At 51.6% G+C, this 27,202-nt stretch overlaps 1 protein-coding gene across 1 annotated transcript in view; it reads left to right on the top strand.

Annotated features, from left to right (window-relative positions):
- Positions 1–26,984, top strand: part of DCPS (decapping enzyme, scavenger) — a 38,651-nt gene extending 11,667 nt beyond the window's left edge. Inside the window, exons 3-6 of the mRNA XM_004750227.3 lie at positions 13,894–14,039; positions 19,237–19,350; positions 24,358–24,468; positions 26,548–26,984. Coding sequence (XP_004750284.2) covers positions 13,894–14,039; positions 19,237–19,350; positions 24,358–24,468; positions 26,548–26,814 — 638 coding nt within the window. The 3' untranslated portion in view covers positions 26,815–26,984. The remainder of the gene's footprint in view (positions 1–13,893; positions 14,040–19,236; positions 19,351–24,357; positions 24,469–26,547) is intronic.
- The last annotated feature ends 218 nt before the right edge of the window (positions 26,985–27,202 follow it).

The raw sequence follows: 27,202 nt of genomic DNA, 5'->3' as shown, positions 1-27,202 counted from the left end.
CTCCCTGCTTGGTGGAGAGCCTGCTTCTCCCTCTGCCCCTTCTCCCACCTTGTGCGTGCACCCTCGCTGGCTCTCTCTCTCTCTCTCAAATAAATAAAATCGTAAAAAAAGAACTCTATGTAGATATGTTCATATATATGTAAACTCATTAAAGACTGGGATAGTAAATACCCAACTATTGTTAGTGTATGTTTCAATGAAAAGATTTGGGGATTAGACTTTTGAATTCTTTGAGAATGTATTTATTTGATGCTTGAGTAGATATTTCTTAAGATGTTAACCTCGAATCACCAAACAAAACAAAGAAGCAGATGATCAGATTAGCTTGGAATAGAGCCTCTGCCTCCCTCCTTCACAGCCTGAATGACCCTTGTTGTGTGGGGCTTGTCAGTTCATCAGCAAGTACTGCATTCTCCCAAGATACGTGGACCCCAAACTCATGAATTACAGCTCTTTACAGAAATGGCCTGTGAGATACTAATGGAGAGCACGGAACTATGGAGGGGTGCACACTGGGAGCGGGTGGATTAGGGTGTGCAGGGGCAGGTCCTCCCATGGCTGGGGACGCAGTGGCCCCTGGGACAGCTGGACTTGGTGATGGGAGGGTGGGAAGTTGAAGGGGAGTTCTGGGTGAGGGCAGCACTATGGACACAGCTTTAGGGTAGGTTCCTGGCATAAGCTGGGCTTTGAACCCATAGGAATCTACTCCTTTGGTTTCATCACTTGAAGCCACCTAAAGATGGCAGATTTCTTTTCTTTTCTTTTCTTTTTTAAGATTTTATTTATTTGAGAGAGAGTGACAGAGAGCAATGAGTGGGGAGAAGAAGGAGAAGCAGGCTCCCCACTGAGCAGGGAGCCTGACATGGGACTCGATCCCAGGACCCCGAGATTGTGACCCACGCCAAATGCAGATGCTTAACCAGCTGAGCCAGCAGCGCGCCCCAGGATGCCAGATTTCTGTCCACTTTTCTCCCTGGGTGCTTCAGAGCTCCTGACACCAGGGAGCCAAGCCCCTTTTGGGGCTTAGAGGGACACTAGAATAACAAAAAGCAGACATTTCAAGATGGAAAGGCTCCTAACTCCTGGGTTAAATTCTTTACACAGAATCTGAGTTCTTCCTTTCTTTTGGTGGTCTAATTGACTCCTGCTCTCCTTCCTCTGCCGCCTCAGCTCAGGAACCGTTGTGTACTGCCTTCTCTGTGTCCCCAACTTCTCCCTTCAGCTGAGAGCCAAAGCCACGTGTTCAATTCTCGGTTTAGACTCATGGTTTCCACGAAGCCAGGAGAAGCCATTGCATTCAGAAGCAGTGAAGAAACACCACAAGACTGGTGTTCTCATTCTCTCTGTCTCCCCCAGATGGGGCAAGGTCCCAAGACTCTGTGGCAGTCTTGAGGCTCAAGTCAGCAGAAAAGTCAGCTTACTCAGGACCAGTGGGTGAAGGCGGATTACCAACAGGAGAGCTGGTTCCACTTCATTGCTTGGCTCCGGCTGTGGCTGCCAGCCTATGGCAGCCTGGTTCTCTTGTCCTTTTCTGATCCAGACTCCTTAGTGAGTGATAATCTAAAATTCTGGTAGTCCGAGGCCCCTCTCAGTGGGGAATATACCCCGTACCTTTGATCTTCTGCCCCCTTCCTACCAGCACACACAACGTGGCAGTGTCCATGGGTATTGCGCTGAGACCGGGTCCCTGTGCCCCTCTCTGAGTGAATAAGGAAGTGCCCTTAGGCAGGAAGTTGTGAGAGGGGCCATGTTTTGGAACTCCTGAGTGTTTGGTACAACAGCTTTTGTAGACTGGTCTGCTTAACCCCAGAATAGCTGCTTCCTGTGTATGGGGATGTAGGGGTCTTTCAGCTCTGAGGGCAGGGCTGTCCGTCCATGCCTCCATTATCTCATTCCGTACCAGTTCTCAGGCGTGTTCAAATGGATCTTTGTGGAGTGCTGTAAGCCCCACAGCCACCGTATAGCAGCATTTCCCATTCCTAATGGGCCACCTCTGAGACCATGAAACCAAAGGCCACCGCAGGCAGCCCTGGAGAAGCATTCAGAGTTGCCGAATTTGCTTGTGAGCCATCGGGCCCTGTTGTTTACGCCTCCTCTACCTCCCAGGCCTCGGAGAACTGAGGAGGAGGTGGAGGAGGGAAGGAGCCTGTCAGATCCAGGGCTTGGCTAAAATCAGCATGTGCCTCTCCTCTGCCTCTAATAGCATCTCTGAGCTGCCCTGGAGACAGGTAATTAGTGGTTTGAAGGTTTGCTGTGGAGCGGCCAAAGCCTCTAGTAGGATCCTGACCACACCCTTCATCCCTGTTTATTTTTGATCTGAAAGTCTCTTCAGGCCTCCCCTTGAGTACTTTAAGCATCCCTGCGATGCAGGACACAGACCACCTCCTCTCCAGCCTCCGGCCTGCTCTCTGGCCACCATGAGGCCGGGCTGAGGAGAGGGTCACCTCGTCAGGGGAGATCCCCAAGAGGAGGGAAGGTAATGCATGTCCCCCAGGAGGCCCTGCAGCCCCTCTCCCTTGCCAGTCCTTCTGCCCGGGTTCTTTGCTAGTGCACCCTGCCAGTCTCGGTCATCTGCCCTGTCCCCCGGGTAGCTCTGCTTGGCCCTTGTGGGAGGTGGGGTGGGCTTCACACGCGGATCATGCTTTGCTGTTGCTTCTCTCCAGCTCCCCTAGCCTGCACATCTGGGTCAAATAAGTTGAAACTGGCTGATCATAATGAAAGGAGAGCAAAAGCCACAGACTGAGCCATAGAAATTACCTCATCGTGTAGAAGTCATCAGTAACGGCTGGAAAGCAGTCTTGTTTGAACATGTGTATGGGAAGGAGAGCAGACTGTCTGTGGTTTGCATTTTCATGTTTCATGTGCAACAGCGTTTTCCTGGGGATTTGGCTAGGCGAGCTTTGGCAGAGAGCAACAAAGGCAGCTGCTCTTTTCCTCTACCTAGCCCTGCCTCCACGTCCGAAAGCATTTGGGCTCTCATGTCTGGGTGGAGGACAGGGGGTGGGTTTATTTCTTGGAGAAGGCCTTTCAGGAGACTCCTAAGGGTCTTATGAGGCGGGACAGAGCTGGCCTATCCAGGGGCACACCAGCCTGCCTGCCTGAGCTGCAGAGAGGACTGTGTGTACAGGGCCGCTGTTCATTTATTCATCTGGGATGCGTTGGTACAGCCATCCCTGCAGCCAAAACATCCCTGCTCCCCCAAGCCCCACAAGGGCTGCAAGACCACCACAGGTCCTGTCTCCTCGGACCCCACCACAGGCATCCTTCCCTGAGAGCCAGCACGGCATCTTTGGTGGGGAGCAGTGGGGGGCAGGTACAACACACATAAGTCGAAACAGCCATGGTCTCCTATTGTAAGTGGGATCGCCTTCAGTCCCTGTGTGTGCCCCACCAAAGCCTGTTCTAGCCCAGCATCTGGCTGCAATGTACCCTGGTGATGAGTACCTCAGGGTACCCACAGAGACAAGGGACATGTGCCACCTGGCTCCCACCCCCAGCCCTCCCTTGGAAGCACAGGGAGTGCAGCGCTGCTCTTGGGTCTCTGCACATTCTCATGTTATTTCCAGACCTCCCAGTCTGCAGCCCAGTCTCTATGGCACCTTATTATGCCCTTTGGTTTTGCTGACAGCTGTTTACCTGTGTTTGGGAGGGGTTGGAAGTAATCACGTTTCTCGTATCTGATAAGGCTGCTTTTTGGAGAATCCGCTCCCACAGGTTTGTTAGGGAAAGGTCTGAAACAGTGGCCCTGGAGCATTGGGGAAGCAATACTGCATAGAAGAGCCGGATTGCTTGCATTCAGATCTTAGCTCCACCCCTTTATGGCTGTGTCGCCTTGGGCAAATTACTTAACCTCTCTGGGGCTTGTTTAAGGTACAACTTGTTTTTCAGCTTTTAATGTAATTGTTACATAAGTGATCCACATTTGTTTTGGAAAGTGTAGTGAATGTCCCCAAAAAATTATTTTAAAAGGTTACAATTACATATAACTCCACCACCCAGAGATAACCTTTCAACATCTTAGAATATGTCCTGAATTTTAGTTTATTTTTTTTAAGATTTTATTTATTTATTTGGCAGAGAGAGATCACAAGTAGGCAGAGAGGCAGGCAGAGAGAGAGGAGGAAGCAGGCTCCCTGCTAAGCAGGGAGCCTGATGCGGGGCTTGATCCCAGGACCCTGAGATCATGACCTGAGCTGAAGGCAGATCAACCCACTGAGCCACCCAGGCGCCCATGTCCTGAATTTTAGACTTTTTTTCTGTGCGTTCTCGTGCGTAGGCAGTTGTGCATATGCACATGCTCTTTGAAAAACAAAGTGGCATAATATATATTCTGTTCTGTAACCATATTGTTCGGGCCTAATATGTGTCAGGTGCCATTTTAGGCAGTGTGCGCAGGATATATAAAACAAAGTCTGTGCTCAAGCAGCTTACGTCCAGTTAGAGGAGGTGAACCATAAATAAACAAATAGGTCAGGTGGCAATAAGCAGATAAGAAGAAAAAGAAAGCATCATACGTCATTCCTGCAGTTTTATTAACTGTATTCCCTATGCTGTACCTTTCCTTTACATGACTGACTTATTTTATAAGTGGAACAAACTTTTGGTTTGTTTGGTCGTTAGTTTTGTTTTTAGATTCCACCTAAAAATGAAATCGTGTGGTATTTGTCTTTCTGTGACTGACATATTTTACTTAGCACAGTAACATCTAGGTCCATTGGTGGTGTCACAAGGGGAGAGATCTCAATTCTTTTTGATGGCTGAATACTATTCTGTTGTACAGACAGACCACATCTTCTTTATCCATTCATCAGTCAGTGGACACTTGGGCTGCTTCCATCTCTTGGCTATTGTAAATTATGCTGCTGTAAACACAGGGGTGCGTATGTCTTCTTGAATTAGTGTTTTCATTTTCTTTGGGTACATATCCAGTAGTGGATTTACTGGATCACGTGGTGTGGTGACAGATGGTGACTACACTTATCTTGGGGCGGGCGTTGAGTAATGTATAGAATTGCCAAGTCGATATATTGTACACCTGAAACTAACACAGCATTGTATGTCAGCTATACTTCAATAATACATTTTTCTTTATTTTTTTTTTAAGTTTTTATTTATCTGCTTGAGAGAGAGAAAGGGAACATGAGCTGGGAGATCAGCAGGCAGAGAGAGAAGCAGGCTCCCCACTGAGCAGGGGCTCATTCCCCTGATGTGGGGCTCAATCCCAGGACCCAGGGATCATGACCTGAGCTGAAGGCAGATGGTTAACTGACTGAGCCACCCAGGCGCCCCTCGATAATAAATTTTTTAAGATCCTTATAAGGGAGATAGAATGGTAGGGCTGTGGGCTTCCAGTTAAAAGGGGGCATTTTGCCCATCTGCTTCCTCTCAAACCCTCATTAACAGTGACATTAAAGGAGTTACATTGCAAAAAAATTATGCTAGAGAAGGAAGAGGAGACAAGGCTAGGAAATGACAGGGGAAGGAGTGACTGACCCAGCAGATGTGCGGGAGGGAAACCTGAGCCGGCAGGCCCCATATATCCAGTCCCACTTCACACGGCTGGTAGCTGCTCCTTCCAGAGATCCAGCCTCTGGAGAGAGTCAGACAGGGTCTAGAGGTTATAGGTGCGGTGGAGGGGCTCAGAGGTTAAGTGGAAGTTTACATATGCAGTGTTAGGTCATCCTGTGCCCTCCCCTTTCATGCACTAGCTGCTTCTCCTCCTCATCTCTCAGCTGTCAGCCAGGCTTAACGCCTCCATGGATAAAACTGGGAGAGTCCTGCTTAGAGAATCTGACCAGCCCAACCGAGAAGGCAGAGTCTTGGGGGTTCTGTCGTGCAAGAGCACAGCCTGATCATCCTAAAATGAAGCTCCAGGTGAACACACCTATATTCTGCAGAGCTTCCCATCAGCTTTGTGGTGTTCTGCCCTCAGATACGAGTGAGTGGACAGGCAAGGGTGAGCAGACTTGAATAATGTCCATTGATAAAGATAAGAAGGAAAAGAGAACAACTGTGAAGAAATGAAAACTATGTAGGGAGAAGAAATTTGCAAAAACTGTTGTTAATGTCCAACATAAATTATAATCTATCAAATGCTTAAGATGCCCTCAATGAGGAACTTTTTTTTTTTAAGATTTTATTTATTTTATTTGACAGAGATCACAAGTAGGCAGAGGCAGGCAGAGAGAGAGGAGGAAGCAGGCCCCATGCTGAGCAGAGAGCCCGATGTGGGGCTTAATCCCAGGACCCTGGGATCATGACCCAAGCTGAAGGCAGAGGCTTTAACCCACTGAGCCACCCAAGCGCCCCAATGAGGAACTTTTTAACAGCTCTTAGAAATTATATATGTAGCCAGAACAAAAACTTGAGTAGAAGAGAAGTTAAAGAAAACTTACTCAAAAGCAGAGCGGCCAGGAGAAAGCAGGAGAGAAAAGAAAAGTGGAAGGGGAAGATGAATATCCCAATAGATGTTCCAAAAAGACAGGGAGGAAAGTAGGGAAGAAAACGACCAAAGAAATAAAATTGTTTCCCAGGACTAAAGAACATGATTTTTGAGATTGAAAGGCCTCAACAGTTACCCAGTTCAAGAGATGAGTAGAAACCACTCCAAGATCCATTAGCACTATTGGGACGTTGAGGACAACAAAAAAACAGGTCAATACAAAGAACTGTGGATCAGAATGACCTCCCACTTCTCAACAGCAGCATCACAATCTAGAAGATCATGGAGCTTTCAGATTTTGAGGGTCGTTGCTTTCCACCATAGAATTCTTTTTGCCAAACTCTTAATTACATGTGACAGTAGAATAAAGACCCTCTCAGATGTTCCAAGTCTCTAAGTGGATCTCCCTTGTACCCTAGCTCTGGCAGCAACTTGACTTTGTGTTTTAGCATTGTCCATGATGTCTGGTCCTGGGACCAGGACTAGTGGCAGCAGCTACACACAGGAACTGCTTTAAAAAGGCACACTGGTGGGCCCCACCACAGACGTCCTTAGTCAGGTGGTTCTGATGCACTATGAAGTTTGAGAACCACTGCTGTAGTATAATCAAGATACAAACAGGAAAGGCAGATGGTGGACTCAGGAAGCAAAGTAGGGGAGGCACCCCCTACGACAGTGGAGTGCCTCGGAGGTCCCAGAGCACAGCTCTGCGCAGCACCTGCTGAGTGAGTCAGAGGCTCCGGGAGGGTACGTTGCTTATGTTCCTCCCGAGTTTTAACATTAAAAGGAAATTTATATAAACAGAAGAAGTGCATGTGGGGGTGAATTAATGACAAGTTTACAGAAAAGTGAGCAAATAAAAGAGTAATTACTCACTCCATATACCAAAAATTGTGCTAAAAAGGAAAAATAGTCATCGTATTTAGCAGCGCACTGCATTTCAGTCGTCCCAGTGGTGCTGACAGTGAATACTGATTTATCCACCATTGTAACGTAGTTGTACTGTGAGGACAGGGTTGGCGGGGGACAGGGGGTCTGCAGGCATGTGTGCAGGTGCCGGTAAAAAGCTAAACCCTTGTCTTCCATAATGGGAAGTTAATAAGTGATAGTAAAAGTGAAAAGTCAAGGGGGAATAACAAAGGAAAATATGTGTGATTTAGAACTGTAGGAGTACAAAAGCAAAGAAATGGCAGGAAGAATTGAAAGTGGTGTGTGGGGAGGAAAAGGAAACTTAAAACCAAAGTTCATATGACTCTAACGTATGCACCAGCCTGCCTTGAATTAAAAATAAAAACAAAGCTTGGGGCGCCTGGGTGGCTCAGTGGGTTTAGCCGCTGCCTTCAGCTCAGGTCATGATCTCAGGGTCCTGGGATCGAGCCTCACATCCGGCTCTCTGCTCAGCAGGGAGCCTGCTTCCCTCTTTCTCTGCCTGCCTCTCTGCCTACTTGTGATCTTTCTCTCTGACAAACAAATAAATAAAATCTTAAAAAATAAATAAATAAATAAAAACAAAGCTTGAAAGCACGAGAGATGGGCAGGCTTTATGAGGAATATCAGGGAAGTCCTCTTAATTTATAATTGTCCCTTGAGCAATGCAGGGGTTGGGGTGCTGATCTGCCATGCAGTTGAAACTCCTCCCGCTAAAACTTCCCCCCAAACGTCCTGCTCTCCCCAGACTAAAGCCCTCTTGCAGGTGAAAATCCACACATAACTTGACAGCCTGCTGTTGCCTAGAAGCCTTGCTAGTGGCCCAAGCGGTTGATAACATACTTTATATGTCATATGCATCCCCTCCTGTATTCTTACAGTGAAATAAGCTAGAAAACACAGTGTTATTAAGAGAAGCATAACAAATATGTACTTATATTAGGCCAGTACCCTATTGCATTTTCATCAAAAAACATCTTGTGTAAGTGAACCCATGCAGTTCAAACCCCTGTCGCTCGAGGGTCAGCTATATTGTATTGTGACTATTATGAGAGATGGGTGTTTGAGGGGTTTGACATTATTCTAAGGTGTTTTGTTTTGGGGGGGGTTGTTTTTGTTTTTGGGGGGTCTTTTTTGCATTCCCTGTTGTTTTTCTAGCCACAGGGAAAAACTGGGTGGGGAAGGTGGCCTTTCCTGCTCACCCTGGACAGGTGGCCTCTGTAAGTCAGTTTGCTAAGTGGAGGTTGGCAGAGGGCACCAGGAAGGTCGTCAAGCCTCATCTGCTGACCCATGGGGTTGGCATCACAGTACCACTGCCGAAGCCTGGTCCTGAGCCAGACGGAGCAGTGGGAACGAGGGCACCACAGATTCTTTCTTTGTGAAATGGGCATCATGATACCTACCTCACATTGGTTGTGGGGAGTGAATGAGTTAATATACACATAGGACTTAGAACAGTGCCTGGTGTGTGTGAAGGCAGTTAGCTCTGAGGATCCAAAGGCTATCAGCACCTTTTTTTTGCTTTAACTTTTTATTTTGAAAAAAATATTTCCAACCCTACAGCCCTATTGTTGGAATGCTTGGGCAGTCGGTGAAGCATCTGCCTTCAGTTTAGGTCATGATCTCAGGGCCCTGGGATTGAGCCCCACATTGGGCTCCCTGCTCATCGGGTAGCCTGCTTCTCCCTCAGCCTGCCGTTCCCCTGCTTTTGCTCCCTTGCTCTTTCCCTCTGACAAATACATAGATAAAATCTTAAATTAAAAAAAAAAAAAAACCCTGTTGTTGGCATTTTGCCACATTTGCCTTTTCTCTCTCCACGTGCAATATTTTGTTATACTGTTATAACTGAAAAGTAAGTGGCAGACGTCATACGCTTCCTTGCTAAGCGCTTTAGTGTGTGTTTCCTAGGAACCAGAGTGAAGTGGTCAGTTTTCAGAAATTTCACATTAAAGGCTGGTTTGTAATGTCGAGACCATTATTAAATTTTACCAATTGTTCCAATACCATCTTTCCAGCAGAACTCCCCTCCCTTCCCCAGGATCCAGTCCAGTCCATAGCATCCTTTAATCCAGCACAGTCCTTCTGTCTTTCTTGGTTTTCTCTGACTTTAACCCTTTTGAAGGGTTGTAAAGCTGCTTGTCGTGTAGAATGTCCCTGGATTGGGGCTGGCTGACCCTCCCTCTTGATCAGATTCAGACCAGGAATTTTGGCCAGAATAGCACCGCACAGCCTTCCAGAGGCACTCGAAGTCAGTGTGTCCCATTCGGAGCTATGTTAACTTGGGTCACCTGGTCCCTTTGTCATTAATAAGTAATGTTTGGGGAGATATTTTTGAGACTGCATATGGACACCTGTTCCCCAACATATTTTTACCTGGTGGTTGGAGCATTTTTTGGGCATTGACACTTGACCAGAATTCTCATGAGGTTCCCTTGCAGGTCAACACCTTGACTTGGCATTTGGGTAGACACCAGTGTTTGCTTTTGCCTGCCAGTGAGAAACTCTTTGGCAAACATACTGATTGTTATCCAGGAGATTTTATTCAACGTTGGCTCAAAACTGCCCTTGCTGGTGTTGATGTCTAGAAGGCCAGTTTCATTTTTCCACTTGTTCAGTGTTTATTGAGTATCTCCTGTAGGCCAAGTGCTATTCTGGGTGCTGGGGATAAAATGATTTTAGAACTTTTTTTTTTGTTTTTAATTGGGTGCCTGGGTGGCTCAGTCGTGAAACGTCTGCTTTCTGCTCAGGTCGTGATCCCAGGGGCCTGGGATCAAGACCCTCGATGGGCTCCCTGTTCAGCGGGAAACCTGCTTCTCCTTTTCCCTCTTCCCGTGCTTGTGTTCCCTCTCTCATGGTCTTTCTCTGTCAAAAAAATAAATAAATAAAAGATTTTTTTTTTTTTTTTTTTAATTTATTTGAGAGAGAGCTCACTGGCAGGGGTGGGGAGCAGAGGCAGAAGCAGACCCCGTTGAGTGCGGAGCCCAATGCAGGACTCCATCCCAGGACCCTGAGATCATGAACTGAGCCAAAGCCAGGTGCTTAACTGACTGAGCTACCCAGGTACCCCTAAAAAACTTTTTTTTTTTTTAAAGATTTTATTTATTTATTTGACAGACAGAGATCACAAGTAGGCAGAGAGGCAGGCTGAGAGAGAAGAGGAAGCAGGCTCCCTGCTGAGCAGAGAGCCCGATGCGGGACTCGATCCCAGGACCCTGAGATCATGACCTGAGCCGAAAGCAGCGGCTTAACCCACTGAGCCACCCAGGCGCCCCTCCCTAAAAAACTTTTTAAAGGCAGAGAGAAACCCCTGCCCTCCTGGAAGCTACAGTTTAATGGGGGAATCAGACAATAAATCCGTACTCTGTTGTCAGGTAGTGAGGAAACGCAAGCAGGCGAGCAAGACAGGCAGCCATTTGGTACAGGGAGCTTCTTAAGCTGGGCTTCTGGAGAGTTTTGCCGTTGTCTCAGGTCAGGAGGCCTGCCTGGCAGTGAGAGCAGCTGGTTGGAGGTCTAGAGGTGGGCTGTGTTAGTGGGACTGTAAGGAGGTCTGTGTGGCTCTGGCAGAGACTCAAGGGGGAGATGGTGGTCAGTGAGCTTAGAGAGAGGGCTATGTGGGCCATGATAGGAAGCCAGGGGAGTGGTCCAGGTTTGAGGGAGTGGCATCCCCTCAGGGGACATGGAAGCCAGCCCTTACCCCTGATGCTAGTGTGTGAGGCCGGCCTGCCCCTGTCCTGGGCTTCTGCGGTTGGTCTGACAGAGACTGGACGCCAAGGGGGTAAACTGGCTTTGAGGGGCTCAGAGTCCACCAACGGGGCTTAGGCATCCAGGCCAGAGTTCCTCAGAAAAGGAAGAAAGATGGCAGGAAGTGAGCAGTTGGAAACTGCGTTGTTGTGTTTTCCCTGCCGCTGAGAGGGAAGGCAGGAGAGGGCTGGCCTGGGGGAGGCCCTTGTTTCCCAGCACCCTGGGTGGCTGGGCAGTCTTTGACAAGCCTTGGCAGACAGGGGCATGCTCACAGGCCCAGCGGCTTTCTGATCTTGAACAGGGAGCCCCAGGCCGGGAGCCCAGGGCTGTGTGTTCTTGGCCGGCAGGGCAGGCCGTTCTCCAACGTGCACGCTGCCTTTGTCCCCGGCCATCTCCCCCATACCAAGGGAGTGCCGTCGCTCACAGCTTTGCCAGCCCGGGCTACCAGAGTAACCGCAAACACAACAAGGAGAGCTAGCATCTGAAGAGCACTTCTCTTTGTGGGGACACTTTCTAAGGGCTTCCCATCCACTGCTTGCTGACTTCCCATAACGATGTCCCAGTCACGTAGCTACGAAGTGTGGATTGGAACCCAGGCTGCTCTTCTCTGCCAAGCTGCTCTTGGATAAGGGATTTCTCTAGAGCCCACTGCAGGAGTTAAGGGGATGCCATTCGGTCTGTTGGTGGCATTCTCTTCTGTCTTGAGATCTGGGTGTACTTGACCACTAGCAGGGCTCCTAGGGAGTGTTGGGAGTGAGGAATGAGAATCTGTTTGCTGCTGCCCAGAGGGTTGTGAGGAGGCCTCTGCCTCCCTTTCAGGATCAGATCCAGAGATGCCCAGGAAGTGGGGTGACAACAGTGCCACCAGTGGTCCAGATGACATATTTTATTTAATGTTGATGACAACTCTGTGGGGCAGATTTTATGACCACTCTTTAACAGATGAGAAAACTGGGACTCTGAGAGGTTTTATGCCCAAGGTCACACAGTCAGGAAGGGGAGAACATTATGTCAGCTCAGGTCCAGAGCCTGTGTCTTTGTGCTGGGCTGCTTTGTAGATGGACCAGAGCCGATGGACCTTTGATCCTTACCAGAAGTCATATGCTTGGTGTAGCATGTCAGGCCTTCTCCACTGGCTGTTGGAGTAATATGGGGCCAGTTGGCAGGTGGTGGGAGAGCACCAGCTTTAGGGTTAGGTGACCCCAGGTCCCGTGTCACCTCTGCCACATGATACCGGTGAATCCTGACTCCTGTGAAATGGGGATTCAAGTCACCTACATCCTTAGACCAGGTACGAAAGTAAAGGTTGGTAGTTCTTAGCTGGACCTGCAGGTATGCAGGTGAGTGTGGAAATTCTCTGGAGTGTTGAAATGTGCCCACTGGGCTTTCCTCGGGTTTCCGTCAGAGAGCACTCTGAGTCAAAGACAAGGGAGTCAGGGAGGACACGGGCCTTCTGAGAAACATCCTGACTGATTTTAGAGTACCGTTTTCCTTTCTTGCCCTTAACATCCATATTTAAGCACTACATATGAATGATAACAGTTGTAGCAGGTCTTATTAGAAATAGGGAAAGGATATAACCCAAATCAGGTGGTGTTGGACTGGGACCCTAGCCTAGAGTCTGTTTGGGAAGACTACAAGATTTCCTGCTGATGAAAACAGCAAGTCTCAACTAGGGGCAATTTTGTCCCCCAGGGGAGACTTGGCACTGTCTGGAGGCATTTTTGGTTGTCACAGCTGGAAAGAGGGTTTTACTAACCTCCTGTTAGAAACCTGCAGTCCTTCTAAACATCCTGCAATGCCCAAGACAGCCCCTCTAACAGAGAAGTATCAGGGCCAAAATGGCAATGGTGCCACGGTTGAGGCAGGCCGATTAACAATAGCCAGCACTGGGGCGCCTGGGTGGCTCAGTGGGTTAAGCCTCTGCCTTTGGCTCGGGTCATGATCCCAGGGTTCTGGGATTAAGCCCCGAATTGGGCTCTCTGCTCAGCAGGGAGCCTGCTTCCTCTTCTCTCTCTCTCTCTCTCTCTGCCTGCCTCTCTGCCTACTTGTGATCTCTCTCTCTGTCAAATAAATAAATAAAATCTTTAAAAAAAAAATAACCAGCACTGACATTGTATTTACTTTGTGTCAGACATTGTTCTCCTTGCTTCTCAGGTATTAACTTGTTTAATCCTCCCAACTCTGGGACATAGGAGCTATTATTATCCTCAACTGACAGATGGGGAAGTCAGGGCTTGGAAAGGTTAAATAACTGGGCAGGGGTTAGGGTCCTGAGGCAGGAACAGGTGGAGCCAGGACTCGAATGCACGTAGTCCAGCTCTGGAGTCCGTGCCTTTAACCACTGTGCTGTGCCCCTCTGCTTTGCAGGAGGGGAGGCTCCTTACCTTTAAGTCAGATTTTCAGCTTCAGGTCCAGAACGCCACATACCAAGAAATTTCTTATGTGACGAGTGTCCAAAAGCTTTCATTCCTTAGGCCAAGAACAGAGGGGGAAGAGTGGCAAGGGATCCCACCAGCAAAAACCCTGTGGCTCCTGGATGCTGAGTGTGATTCCCTGCAGGAGCTGACCTACATGAGGCGCCGGGTGGATTCCAGGTGGATTCCGGGTGGATTCCAGTTGACCATAACCTCTTCGTCTTTGGCTCCTCTCATTAGGGAATCAGAGACGGGGTTGGGGTCCCTTCTGTGTTGGGGTCTTTGTGCTGGGGACCAGACGGTGGTGGGCCCCTGTGCAGAGAGTGCACCTCACTTTGCAGCCCCGGGCTGTGTTTATCGTTGCAGACGTGAAGACAACTGTGGTTTACCCCGCCACAGAGAAGCACCTGCAGAAGTACCTGCGCCAGGACCTCCACCTGGTCCGAGAGACGGGAAGCGATTACAGGAACATCACCTTACCCCACCTGGAGTCCCAGAGCCTCAGCATCCAGGTGACTGGCCCACAGGGTGCAGACACAGAGGGCTCCCTGTGGCCATTCACTCTCCCTCCTGGCTCTTTCAGGGGCCGGCACTGTCCCACAGGTTTGGGGTCGGGCAGAGGGCACTGTGGAAAACTTGCCCTCAGGGGGCCTGTGTCCTTCCTGGTGCAGAGGTCCACATGCAGATGCGGAAGTAACTGCACGAGACGGGAGAAACCGAGGGGCACAGGGAGTTCTGGGCTGAGGTACTCACTCTTATCCAGGAGGGTCAGGGAAGGCTTCACTGAGAAGGGAGTTGACCCCTGTCTTGGGCCTGCCACTGAGGCTCTGTGGGCCTCTCAGAGCAGCCTCTAGGCCTTTGAAGAATCTGTGTTTCCAGAAGCACTGATACCATCCCAGAAGGGCTTTGCCCTCACCTGGGTCTGTGAATAGGTCAGGACCAATGCCAGGGTCGCCCCCTAACCCCGGTCAAGACTTTTATTTCCAGTTCTGCCTCTGGGAGTCGAAGCCCAGAGTAGAAACTTCATTTGCTCATTCCCCTTGCATTCACTCCCTACAGGGCAGGGTCCTGACGGCCCTGGTGGCTCAGGGCAAGACCTCTTCTCTCGGGCTAATGTGAGGTTTGGCAGCATCTTCTGCAACTAGACCAGACGCAAGGCCATTTAGCTCAGAGATCCCAGCTTCCCCTTGGGCCAAGGCCCAGTGCCAACCAGAGTCTCTGCCTGGAATTGGCCCCGAGTGAATGCTCAGCATTAAATATGATGGATGATGCGTTGTCTTGCTCACTCACTGGCTCTCACCGTCTCTATCTGTCCGTACTCCCCCTTGTTCTCTTTGAGCACTTCTCATCTCCTCTCCCCACAATTCTGGTCATAGCTATGGTGGCCGCTCACGTGCAGGACACTCGGAGCCATTTCCCCTGGGCCAGAAGGAGGGCAGGGACCCTGGGTGTGGGGGCCCTGCCAGGGAGGCCAGTTGCGCTTGGGAAAAACAAGGGTGGAGATGGTTGGCAGATGTACAGGAGGCCCTGTGTGCCGACAGCCCTCTTTCCCCCCAGGGATGACCCCATTGGCTAATAGCCCTGGCCCCCCTGTGCTGTATTTGCACCAGTTCCTCTGGCTCAAGCTGGCTCAGTTTTTTTTTGTTTTTTTTTTTTTTTTTTTTTAAGTCCCTGCACTTGCTCTCTCTGTCTTCTAAGTGGAAAGGAGCTAGATCTCTGTCTTCCTAGATGCAGCTGCTGCTCTCCAGGGTCCTAGAGGGATCTCCTGGAATATGTGTTCTGTGGCACTGATTGCACAAATATGGGATCCAAAGGAGGAAGCCCTTAAAGTTTGTGTGAGTGGTATATGTACTTCTTATACACCACCGTCTCGTTGTCTTGGAAAATAATACAAAACCCCACTACTCTGCCAAATTCTGTTTGGCCTAAGCACTCGTGTGTTTTTTTCTTGACCAGTTCTAGTTACGTTTACAAGCACTCGGCTCATCAGACAACAGTCGTTAGGTTTATTGAGCATGTCCCAGGCCATGTGCTAGGCTTTGGAAGGTCACCAAGGTAAACACTTGTAATGTCCCCAGAGTCCTGTAGGGGTGACAGATACAGAGTCTGAGTGTAAATAATAGGATCCCACAGGTGGTTTGTATGTGAGGTTTGGTAGTGACACAAAGGGGGTTGCTTAGCTCAGACAGTCGGGGACTTCCCAGAGGAAGGGGTCGTCCAGTTGGGTTTTCAGGGACAAACAGAAGTTTGCTGGGTTGACAGGCTGGAGAAGGGCGTTCCAAGCAGAGGGAAGAGAAGTGCAGAGGCACAGAGGCCCAGGGGATGGGCAGGCAACAACAGGAGAAGGCGAGCAGGGACCAGGAGCAGGCGGGTGCCCCTAGTTGGAAGACCAGGAGCTCCCAGACCTTGCAGTTCATCAGGATTGCCTGCGGAGAGTTTTTTAAATACAGAGTATGGAGACCTACTCCCTATCTCCTAGGTCAGAATGCTCAGGGAGTGGAGCTGGGAAATCTGTATTTTTTTTTTTAATCTCTGTTTCTAATGATTGTCAGATTTCAGAACAGTTGCCATAGGTACTGAGGGTCCCCTAAAAGGTTTTCAGCATATGAGTTCCATAGATTTAAGACTTGTGGGGGTGTCTAGTGAGTGTGGGAGTAGGAAAGCTGTGAGGGCTCAGGTGGGTCTTGGACTGAGGCCACGGCAGTGGCGGAAGGCTTCAGCAGGGATTTGAGAAGCAGGGCTGGAAGGTGGCGGGTTCCAAGAGGCAAGTGAAGGGTCTGGGGTGGTTCCAGGTCCTGTGTGGGCGGTCGTGCATAGGTCGTGGGCCGGGGCGGTGGGCCATGGACGGTGGAGGAGGGTCATGTGGGAAACAGTTTAGTTTGGGACTTGCGAGCACTCCCTGGGTGTGGGGACGGTTCCAGCATTCTGGGAGGTGTGCATCACCTTACCGAATCTTCTCAGTGACACTTTGGAGATGGGACTCATAGCCAGGCTGCATCCCCCGGCGCCTGCACTCTTAGCCAACTACCCTGTTTGGCTCCTCACTTCTGAGGTGCTTATAGCTCATCAAACAATGCCATTGGACGTCCGGGTCCCGGGCGTTGGGGACCATCAGGCTAAACCTGTCGGTCCTGTGAGTCATCAGGCTGTGGCATGTCAGCCCAGAATTCGGATTCCACTTCTGCCATCTTTGAGAAGTGTGGGTGCCCTGCACCTGAGAGCCCAGCTCCTTGTCTGGAAAAGGTGACTGCGGTTCCAGTGGGGACTGAGAGGGGTGCTACACACCACACACCTGCCTTGGATCCCAGCAGGCACTGGGCACCAGTGTGGTCACTGCTGTTGTGCATGTGTGGGGCTGGGGCTGGGGCAGAGCTGAGACAGCTAGAGGTTCTGGGCAGGGGAAAGATGGCCAGGAGAGTGGCTGGCCAGCAGGTGGGTGAGCTCTCAGCAGGAGGAGAGTGGATGGGGAGGGAGGTATCCCCAGGGAGGGGAATTGCCAGTGTCACCTACTGCAAGGAAGTCTGCCAGGTGTGTTCCAGAAGCCAGGGCTGGCTGCGTCTTCCGGGCTAGCTTTCTGATGGGCTCGCTGCCCATTACATGCACCCCACCTTGTGATTTGTGTGAATTCTCTTCCTTGGTGTCCCCTCTCCCCCTTATCCAGGCTGCTGGCTTGGGTCTTCACCTGGATGCACGTCCCTCCTGCTCTTCCAGAGGCCTTCCCTACATGGCCTGAAGTGTGGGCTCTGGGGCCATGCTCTGGGCTGGAACTGGGTGGACTTCTCGTGTTTGTGTTTTCCTTAACCTGCCACATGGGGACACCAGTGCATGTGAGTGGGAGTCCCAGGGAGGCCCTTGGGCCCGGGCACGTGGTAGGCTGCTCTCCACCACCTCACCTTTGCTCGCCTCCTCTCTTGGTGCGTGGCCTCCAGCAGAGCGCCCATTCTTGTCATCACAGGCCTGCAGCCCGACGGCCCCTCACGTGGGAGCTTTCCCAGCACCTGCCTCTGCTCTTCGGGGCCTGTGCTGTGCTGGGTGCTCTCAGTCCTGTACACTCCACTCCACCCTGACATACAGGTATAATTCGCCCCCTCAAAGGGGGAAACTGAGTCTCAGAGAGAATACGCCGCTTACCCAAGGTGTCAGCTAGTTAGTGAGGAGGTGGGAGAGGAAACCAAGCTTTGGTGGGCTCCAGAATCAGTTTGTTCTCTATCGACTACCACACAGCTTTTCCAGTCTGAGCGGGGGTGGCTTACCTGTGGGCAAGAGATAAGCAGCGGCCCCAGGGAGGCCGCTCCAGGGCTCTCCACAGAGTGTTCTCCTACTGTTACCTCGTCTTTACTTTTGAGGTGCTTTGGGTCAGGTTCTGGCTTTTTTTTTTTTTTTTTCCCTACAGCACATTCACAGCGAGCCTTCCAGTGGGAAAGGAAGTGCCTCTGTGGTTGTCTCCACATGCTGGGCTGGGCATCGCCATGGCCCCTTGTGGCCCGAGGAAGCCACTGCTGGCTGGCCTCTAGCCCACTCCCAGGAAGAGGGCACAGCCAGCATTCTTGGGAAGGCCTCTCTTTTGTAGTGAGTGGGCCCTACCAGGGGGTCTGAGAGCCCCGGATCTCCCCAGGCAGGCACCCTCTCCCCTTCTCTGTCTCAGATAGTCACATTTGACCTTACAAATGCCAGCCGAGAGCCGAGGATGTGGACTCAGGATGAGGTGGGCAGACCCCAGACCAGCCTCCACTGCCACTGGCCTTCACAGACCCCAGTTGTGCCCGAACTTCTGGAAATGGGCAGAGGAGCCCACCATTGGCTGGTTGTGTGGGTGCCCTGGCCCCCTGAACAACCCCCACAGTGAGCTAGGAGGCACTACCTGAGGGCCAGCCCAGCCACTGCCCTGTCTCTGGCTCTCCAGCAGGCTCCTCTCTCAAATTTCAAGCTGAGAGTTGACTCAGAGCTCTGGAGAAGTGGAGAAGAAAAGAGGTCTCTAGGTTTGAGCCCTGTGAGAACAGGGGCTTTCCTGTCTTAACCTCCCTGCAGGCTGGCTGGCTTCAGAGAGGCCACCAGGACCCTATCCCAGGGATGTCCTGGGATCCACACTAGAACTCAGGGAAGGGTTCTCTGAAGACTGCCAGCAGCTGATAAAAAGGTCTGTGGGGGTGGTGCCGGAGGCCCTGCGCTGACAGGAAAGGTCTGTGTAATTGCCGTCTCCCGGTTGAGCCACTTCTGCTGTGTCACACAGGGCCCATGTCAGCTGAGACTGCTGCAGCTCCAGAGGCCCCGAGCCTACTGCTGGCGAGAGTCCCACCCAGCCGGATGTGAAGCCCACACGTGTTAATGTCTGGGCCCTCGGCCTGTCCTTGTGACAGGCTTTGTCTGCGGTCCTGAATAAAGTGGGGAGGGGCCTATGGAGATAGCCATCCCTGAGACCTGGGGGCCACGGAGGGATGGATGCTGAACAGGCTTGTGAGGCCCAGTGAGCGTGTCCATGGCATGTCCACAGGAAAGACCTAAAGAGCTCGGACCAGTCCAAGCTGCAGTGCCCATGAGGGGAAGGCAGTGGTGGAAGAGGGGAAGTCTCTGGACAGAGCAGAGCAATGGGGACAAGGCAGCTGGAGTGTAGAACCCCCTGAGCTTAATGGCCCTTGATGGCTAGTCTGTGGTTTTCCCCCTGAGGTCATGAGCAGCTGTGTGAACACTCTCTCTCCCCACTCCTTCCAGTGGGTATACAACATTCTGGATAAGAAGGCGGAAACCGACCGGATTGTTTTTGAGAACCCACATCCCTCCGATGGCTTTGTCCTCATCCCCGATCTCAAGTGGAACCAACAGCAGGTAAAAGCTTTCTTGCTGGGGCTCTCTGGTCTCCCGTAACTTGCTGTAGGTTGTTGGTCCTCCGTCCTGCCCTGCTTTCCCACGTTGGTCTCTCCGAGCAGGTGTGAACTCTCCAACAGTGGAGGCCTGAGCTGGGCACAAACACGGACACCTTCACGAGTCCGCTTTAAGTTCTTCCTGGCTCTCCTCTCACCCGGGGGCTGAAGAAGGGGGTGATGTTTGCGTCCATAACTACACGGGCCATTCTTCGGCCAGCCAAGTGGCTTGGCCGCCACTCTCCCTTCCAGGAGCACCTGGAACCCTGAGGACTGTTTACATTCTCTCCACGCCCTTGGACTCCAGCAGATCCAGGCAGGCCTGTGATGTGAGGCACTGATAGGAAGGAACCATGGCAACCAACCCACCCTCCACCGCCCAGTCCAGCAGGGGTCTCCTCCACCGCCCAGTGTGGGAGGGGTCCCCTCCACCACCTATGGCTAAGAGGGGTCTTCCAGTGGCCAGGGCTTCTACCTGACCCTCTCAGCTCTGTTTCCTCGCCTCCATGCCCCTCACCTCCACCCTGGTAAAGAGCAGGTTTCCAGCAGAACTGACCTGACTCACCTTCTCTCAGGTGCTCTGCAGACTCCCTCTGTCTCACTCTTCTTTCCCCTGCCACCCCAGCCCACCACCAAAGCCATAGTGCACCACCATCTGTTTGGGTGGAATTTTAATAATGACGGTATCTGTGATAGGCAGAGTACCACCATGTGGCAGGAAGTGCTGTCCGTACCATGGCCTGGAGCATGGCCTCGAGCCAGGCTCAGCCTGTGGTGGGCCAGGGGCCACCCACTGCCTGGCTGACGAACCAGACATGGGATTGCTGGGTAGCAAGTGCAGAGCCGGGACACTCTCTTGCAGTTTAGATCTTGAGTCATCTAAGCTGTGCTGCCCCTGGGTGGACCCTTCTGATTCCTGGACCCCTCACACACAGGCATTGTTCCAGGGTCCTGCCCATCACGTCTCCATGCACACCTTCCCTCCTGCTTTCTCCGTCCTGGCCTGCCTTTGGGTCCTAAACTGCGCTCATTGGCAGTTTACTCTGTTGATTTGGTAATTTCTAGACCTACCATGCCACTCCCTCACTGCCCAAAAAGGGGGCTGAAGGCCTGTGGATAGGGTAAAGGGACACGATTTCAGCTCAGAGGCACCCAGGCAAGTGAGTGCCAGCTGCCTCTTTTTTTTTTTTTTTTTTTTTTTTTTTTTTTTTTTTTTTTTTTGCCAGCTGCCTCTTAAGAGAGGCTCCTGGGAGTTCCTGAAGTTGGCTGGAGGGATGGTAGGGAATCTGAAGGGAATTTTCAGAAGTTGTAGCACTGAGTGGTGATTTGTTCGAGCCCGATAAGACAAAGGAGGTGACTGCCCACTGGTAGGGCAGGGTAGTGGTGGGGAGGCTGCCAGCATACCGGTGTCTGCTCCCCCCACCCCCAGCCCTGCAGGTTATCCCCACCATAAGCCTCAAGGGAGGAGGCAAGGCCTGGCTCTGGAGTTATTCTGGGGAGCTGGGACAAGGTCAAAGGATAGGGGTGCTAGTGATAGCTCTGGGCGACGCCTTTGTGCAGCTCTGTAAGCCCCTGTCTGTCCTGTCTCCCCGTGGGCAGCCCTGTACCTGAAGGCCCTGGGTCGCAGACTGAGTCACGAGAGATGGGATAGGAGGTAGGGGCAACTTCCTCTACCTCCTGAGATCTTTGAAGAAGATAACTAAAGAAAATGCATTGTCTTTTTGACCTTGTGCTGGCCCGCATCCTGCGAGCCCTGCCAGTGGAACTGCCTGTCTGTCCCCTTTAAGACAGGAAAGTCTTCAGGGAGGGCACTGGGCTCCCAGCCACAGGGCTTACCCTTCAGGCTTATGAATAGGCTTATGAAATGTCAGACTTCCCTTTGATGGCCATACAGGTGCAATTGTTCTTAACCTTTGCTTAATTAGCGTCTGTCTCTTGGTGCTGCCGTATTTCATTGTCTGGAATCCCTGGCTTGTGACAGAACACTGAAATGGACAGCTCCTTTAGAACTTGCCAGTGTAGCCAGCAGGCGAGACAGACCGGGCCTGGACTTTCCTTCTTTGTCCTCATACCAGGAGGGGACTGAGGAAAGAGGTACTCAGGTGTTTGCTTAAAGAAGCCGTCCTAGCCACCCTAGAATCTCTCCTGCTGCTCTTTCTCCCAAGGAAAGTATATCATAAAGATACGTTCGCAGCTGCTGGCCCACGATTAAAGAGACTGTTTGTCCATCCATCTGTCTGTCTACTCATCTGTCCACTTCACATGTATTTGTCAAATGCCTAATGTCTGCTAGAGAGTCTTGCTTCCCTTCCCCAGCTCGTGTAAGAAATCACTTGTATATTCTTTTATTTGCTTTTTTTTTTTATGGTCTAGTTAATAAATGTGATGTAGAAAGAATTCCTAAAGTGTTTTTAGTACAAAAAGGTGGTGTTATTATAGCATGGGGACAGGTTCTGTGAGCAGAAGGAGCTGTTGCCCCAGGGCTGTGAGGGGTGGCTGTTTGTATACTTGGGAGTAAAGAAAAAGAGAGGTTTTCAAAAGAAGCTTCCTAAGCTAAAGAGGACCTACAAGATATTAGAGGCCTTGCCAGTGTGGAGTTAAGGTTGTTTTTCCCTCTAGCAAAGCATTAACATTAAGATGTTGGGAGTTTCCTTCTGGAAGTTACCTTATTCATAAGAATGCTTTTTTCCTATGAATCACTAAGACATTTGTAAATTGAGTGAGACTCCTGTCCTGCAGGACTGTAATCTGTCTACATTAACCATTTGTCTTTCCTTCCCTTGGCTTTAGGGCAGTAGGGATACCTGAGAAATGTAACACAGATCCCAGCTAGGGAAGCGGGGGCTTGCGGGGTGTCAGCCTGTGCCCTGTCCTCAGCTTGTCTTCTGCTCTCTCCTCACAGACGCGTAGTAAAAATGCAAGTAGTACAAATACTTGCTTGGAAGTGGTACCTTTAGCCTAGACAATTTCTTTTTGTCTCCTTCCATTTATAGTCTTTGCATATTGTATGTGTATGTACGTATCAATCTCAGTGGACACAATGTGTACTTTCAGTTCATCTCAGGTAGGTTCTTGGGTCTAAAACGCCCAGACCAAGAAACTCTTCCTCTGGGTCACTCCAGAGGTAGAGATGTGGCTCCCCAGGGCTCTGGCCACTCTCTATCTTGCCCCTTGCCAGGAAGCTCTTACTTGGATTCTGTGGTCCTGCCTCGTAAAGAGATTGATAGTGTCTAGTCTCCCTGGAGTGATCAGTGGGCCACCTTCGGGGATACCAGTCTGAGACCCTTGCCAGCTCCTTTAGTCTAGCTTTCTTCAGATCCTTTCTCTAGGCCCCAGGGTGGGGGTTGGGGGGCCTGAACTGCCTGTGGAAAATCTGGGGGTCACATTTGCTATCAAAGGATGGGTTGCTTTTCCCTCTCATGCACCCTGTGAGCAGACGCCCAGCAGCCGGCTTCATGCCTCCTTCCATGCCCGCGGGGCAGAGAGATGTGACTTAATGTCATGTTTGTGATTTGTCAGCAAACGTCATCTAAAACAAGTGCTACTGTTACCTGGGTCTGCGACAGGGGCACGTACGAACAGCTGAAGATACCAGCAGGCATGCAGAATCCCAGGTTAAGACAGTCTTGTTTCCTGCTGCTTCTTGGGAAGCAGAAAGAGAGGGAAAATGTCCTGGGCACAGGCCCTAAGGAGGGAAAGCCTCGAAAGGGCTTGGGAGCAAGCTGTGGCTTAGGTAAGCACAGCTTAGCCATTTGCTGGGAGGTTCCCACGGGGCTCGTCTGGAGCAGGCCTGAGGCTGAGAGCCCAGACTGTTAGAGAAGAATGTCCGTGGTATGAAGAGACTGTGTTGGTGTGCAGGGACACAGTTGGACAGCAGGCTCCATATGGGCATCCTCCTTCTCAGTTTCAAACTGGGGCTCTCGGGGATTTGGTCGGGTGACTCACGGTCCCTGGATCATGCCCTTGAGGAATGTAGCAGCTCAGAATGCCCAGTGGGGTTCTCTGGGGTTCCCCCATGCCTCACTCCGGGGAGCCCTGGCATCTGGTGCCTGCCTTGCACGTGGATGTGAGCATCAGCTCAGGTCAGGGCTGGAGTGAGCGGGAGGGGCAGGAAGGTTTTCTGGGCAGAGGAAGAGTGCATTTGCCTTCTGGCACAAGACCTTGTTGACTTTGGTTCTTTGCACTGTTACAACCTCCAGGTTTTCAGTCAGGTACTGTTTTCAGGAAGGACAGCAGGAAGGGTCCTGTGTGAGTCCTGTGGGATAGGGAAAGAGAGAAGAAGGGTTAGCACTCTGGTGTGCTCATTCCTGACCTGGCTTTGGGGTCCCCTTTCACCCTTCAAATCCTTCTACACCTGCACCGGACTCCCCACAAATCAGGTTGCTTCCTCAACCCCCCTCACATGCTCTGTACTTTCTTCCCTCTGAGTCTTCGCTTTCACTGTTCCTTCTACCCGCATGCTCTTTTTCTAAACACTACCTCTTCTTTAAGACCTAGATTCTCTGTCTCCTCTTCCAGGAAGCCTGTCTGGATCACCCCAGCTAGTCTTCCTTTTTCTTCCTTTCTTACTTTTGAAAAACTTTGTCTCGTAGTAGCTACTTAGGTACATTCTGTTAGCACATAAACTCTTGGAGGGAAAGAATTGTCCTTGGCACTTTCTTGAACCTTCTTCTCCTAGCCCTCCCCCCATCAGTTCTGTGAGAATATAAATACTCCCATATGATATTCTTCAGTAGGAAGAATAAAGAGAAGTTCTGTCCTTAGACAATCCCACTCATCCCAGGCACTTGGAGGCCCCCATTGTCCCGGGGGACCGGCCCTGCCGTGGGCTCCCCGAGATCGTCTGTGGCCGGCACAGCAGCAGGCCTGGGGGCAGGTGTATCCTGGCTTCCCTGAAGGATTCCAGGATAGGCAGCCTCCCCTGGCTCTGTCCGCCGCTGAGCCTGGTTGACCCCTGCCGATCTCTGTGCAGCTTGATGACCTGTACCTGATCGCCATTTGCCATCGCCGCGGCATCCGATCGCTTCGGGACCTCACTCCAGAGCACCTGCCGCTGCTCAGGAATATCCTCCGGGAGGGCCAGGTGAGTCATCTCGGCTAGATCCACACAGAAGCCCAGACGAATTCTGTTCCAATGCCGTTGTGCTCCCCGGCCACTTTCCTCACACTTCACAGAAGTCCATCTGGGACAGGGCTTCTCTCTGGATGCCCGTCCCACGACCCCAGGAAGGCTCTTTAGATGGACTCACAAGACCCTTGTCCTCTGGTCCTGCCCTTCCTCCAGCTCCGCTTTTAGCCGCCTTTTCTCTGCCTGGGTTCTCACTGTTGCCTCCGAGCTTTTCTCCTGTGCAGCTCTGCTCGGACCCCTCCTCTCCCAGGATCATGACAGCCATGTCATGCCAGACACATTTCTTGGGCAGATGGGCCCCCGCTCCAATGTGTGCACAAGGCCCTCCTCCTCTGCCCTGAGGCCAGAACCTGGGTTCTGTAGCGCCTGGCGTCCTGGGGTGCTTTGTACGGCGATATTTGCTGAATCACATGAAATTAAAGAGGAGCCCTGGAGGCGAGGGAAAAGGGTCTAGAATCTTGGGTCATGGTCTTGGTCCTGACATTCTGACCCTCACCACCTGAGTAAGTCTGGGCAGGACTCATCAGCTCACCTCCCTGCCTCAGTATGTGGATGGGATGCTGCAAAATCCCATCCTGTGGGCTGGTCCCCAGTCTTTCCTTCACTCAGGCGTTCAAGGACGCTGCCCCTGTGCTGGGGCCCCACAGTCACCAGGAGAGCTGCTCTCAGTGGTTTTGCTGCAGGTGTGGGGGAAGGGCTTTCCGGGAGCCGCTCTTTGCTGACCTCTAGACCCCAGCTGTCCCGCCTCTGCACCCTGTCCCACCTTCTCCCTCCTCCCTGGCCACATCACTGCCTTTCTGGCTGGCTGTATCTTTTTTTTTTTTTTTTTTTTTTTTTAAAGATTTTATTTATTTATTTGACAGAAAGAGATCACAAGCAGGCAGAGAGGCAGGCAGAGAGAGAGGAGGAAGCAGGCTCCCCGCTGAGCAGAGAGCCCGATGCGGGCCTCGATCCCAGGACCCTGAGATCATGACCTGAGCCGAAGGCAGCGGCTTAACCCACTGAGCCACCCAGGCGCCCTGGCTGGCTGTATCTTTGTGGAGTAATTAATTTCTCTCCTGAAGCAGCCTCTGGATGGCAGAGTGGCATCTTTCTTGCAGGGAAATGCTGGGCCTACCTACACTTCCACTTGTCCTGGCAGCTCAGGCAGCCTTGTCCCGACAGGCCAGCCACACTTATCCCCCCAAGGGCTTTAGGTGCCCTAGCCTTGGCCTCACACCACTGCAGAGATCCCAAGGCAGAGTTCCAAGTGCAGGATGTTATTGTGGGGTATATTCTGAGCCCACCGAGGCCCTCATCTTTTTCTCTTCACCTCTGACCTGCTCAGGGTTTCACCCACAGTGGAAATCAGACTCTCCTATTAATGCCAAGCCTTGGAGGCTCCAGACCTGGGGTTTGGTAGAAATAGCCCTACCTCTGAGCAAGGTGGGGGATGGACAGAGGGAGCCAGGGTCAAAGTCAGTGCTTTCTCCTTCCACTAGGAGTCCAGCCAGATCTTCCCTGGGTCTTCTAGCAGCCCTTCCCATGTGCCCTCCCCCTTCCTCTCTCTTCCACCAAGCCTCGGCTCAGCCCCATCCCTGTCACCCTTGTTCCCCCACTTCACTCTGTTCTACACTGAGAGAGGGTGTAAGCCCCCCTCCCACCTCCTCAGTGATTTAAGTTGGCATCAGGCATGCGGGGGAGGACAGTCCCTATAGTCTTGGACCTCTGGGGCCTGTTCTTCAGCGCTGGGACTTCCTAGAGTCCCAGCAGCAGCTGTTTGATGAAACCCAGCTTCAGTGTTTCATCTAAGTTGGAGTGTGGAACCTTAATGGAGGCCCCTGTTCCCTTCATTTGGGAGAAAAGCCCCCGCTTTGCTGCTGTCACCTGCTTCTGTTGATTTCCTACAGTGGAAGATGGGGACCTGCAGCCAGTTGTGGGGAGGGAGTGTCTGGGGGTTTCTGTCAGCGGTCCAGAGGCCAGTCGGGGAGCAGGGACAGAGGAGGGCCTATGGGGAGCACAGTGACCCCTTTCCTGCACCCCCTTTCTCCTCAGGAGGCCATCCTGCAGCGCTACCAGGTGAAGGGGGACCAGCTCCGCGTGTACCTGCATTACCTGCCTTCCTACTACCATCTGCACGTGCACTTCACGGCCCTGGGCTTTGAGGCCCCCGGCACAGGCGTGGAGCGGGCTCATCTGTTAGCAGACGTGATCGAGAACCTGGAGTGTGATCCGGACTACTACCAGCGGCGCACCCTCACCTTCGCCCTCAGGGCTGATGACCCACTGCTCGGGCTCTTGCAGGAGGCCCAGACAAGCTGAGTCCAACCCCGGGGCTGCCCGGCAAAGAGCACAGATGTGTGGGATTGGGGACGGGGGTGGGAGGGACCTGGGGAAGGGCTCGGGACTTTTAGCACCAAGTGAATTTTTTAAAAAAAATGTATTTTGTACTGGCTTATTCCTAGGATGTGAATAAAGTATTAGTCTCCTTTGGTGTGGTCTGTTGCCTGGGGAGGCAGGTGGCAGGGGCAGAACAGGATAGGAGTATCTGGGACAGGAGCCAAGTCTGGGGTGGTGGCTTCTGCTGACCCCGATATGTGCCAAGGGCTTTCTCTAAATCCCAGTAAGCACCATTCTTGATGATTTCCATGTCCCGGATCAGGTGGTGCCTCTCCCTAACTTCAGTCCTTCCTACTCTGCTCTCACGTTC

The sequence above is a fragment of the Mustela putorius genome, unplaced genomic scaffold, assembly GCF_011764305.1.
Source record: "Mustela putorius furo isolate JIRA1106 unplaced genomic scaffold, ASM1176430v1.1 tig00000460_pilon_pilon_pilon, whole genome shotgun sequence".
Lineage (NCBI taxonomy): Eukaryota > Metazoa > Chordata > Mammalia > Carnivora > Mustelidae > Mustela > Mustela putorius.
Note: the sequence above shows the minus strand (reverse complement) of the source record. Positions and strands in the feature narration are given on the sequence as shown.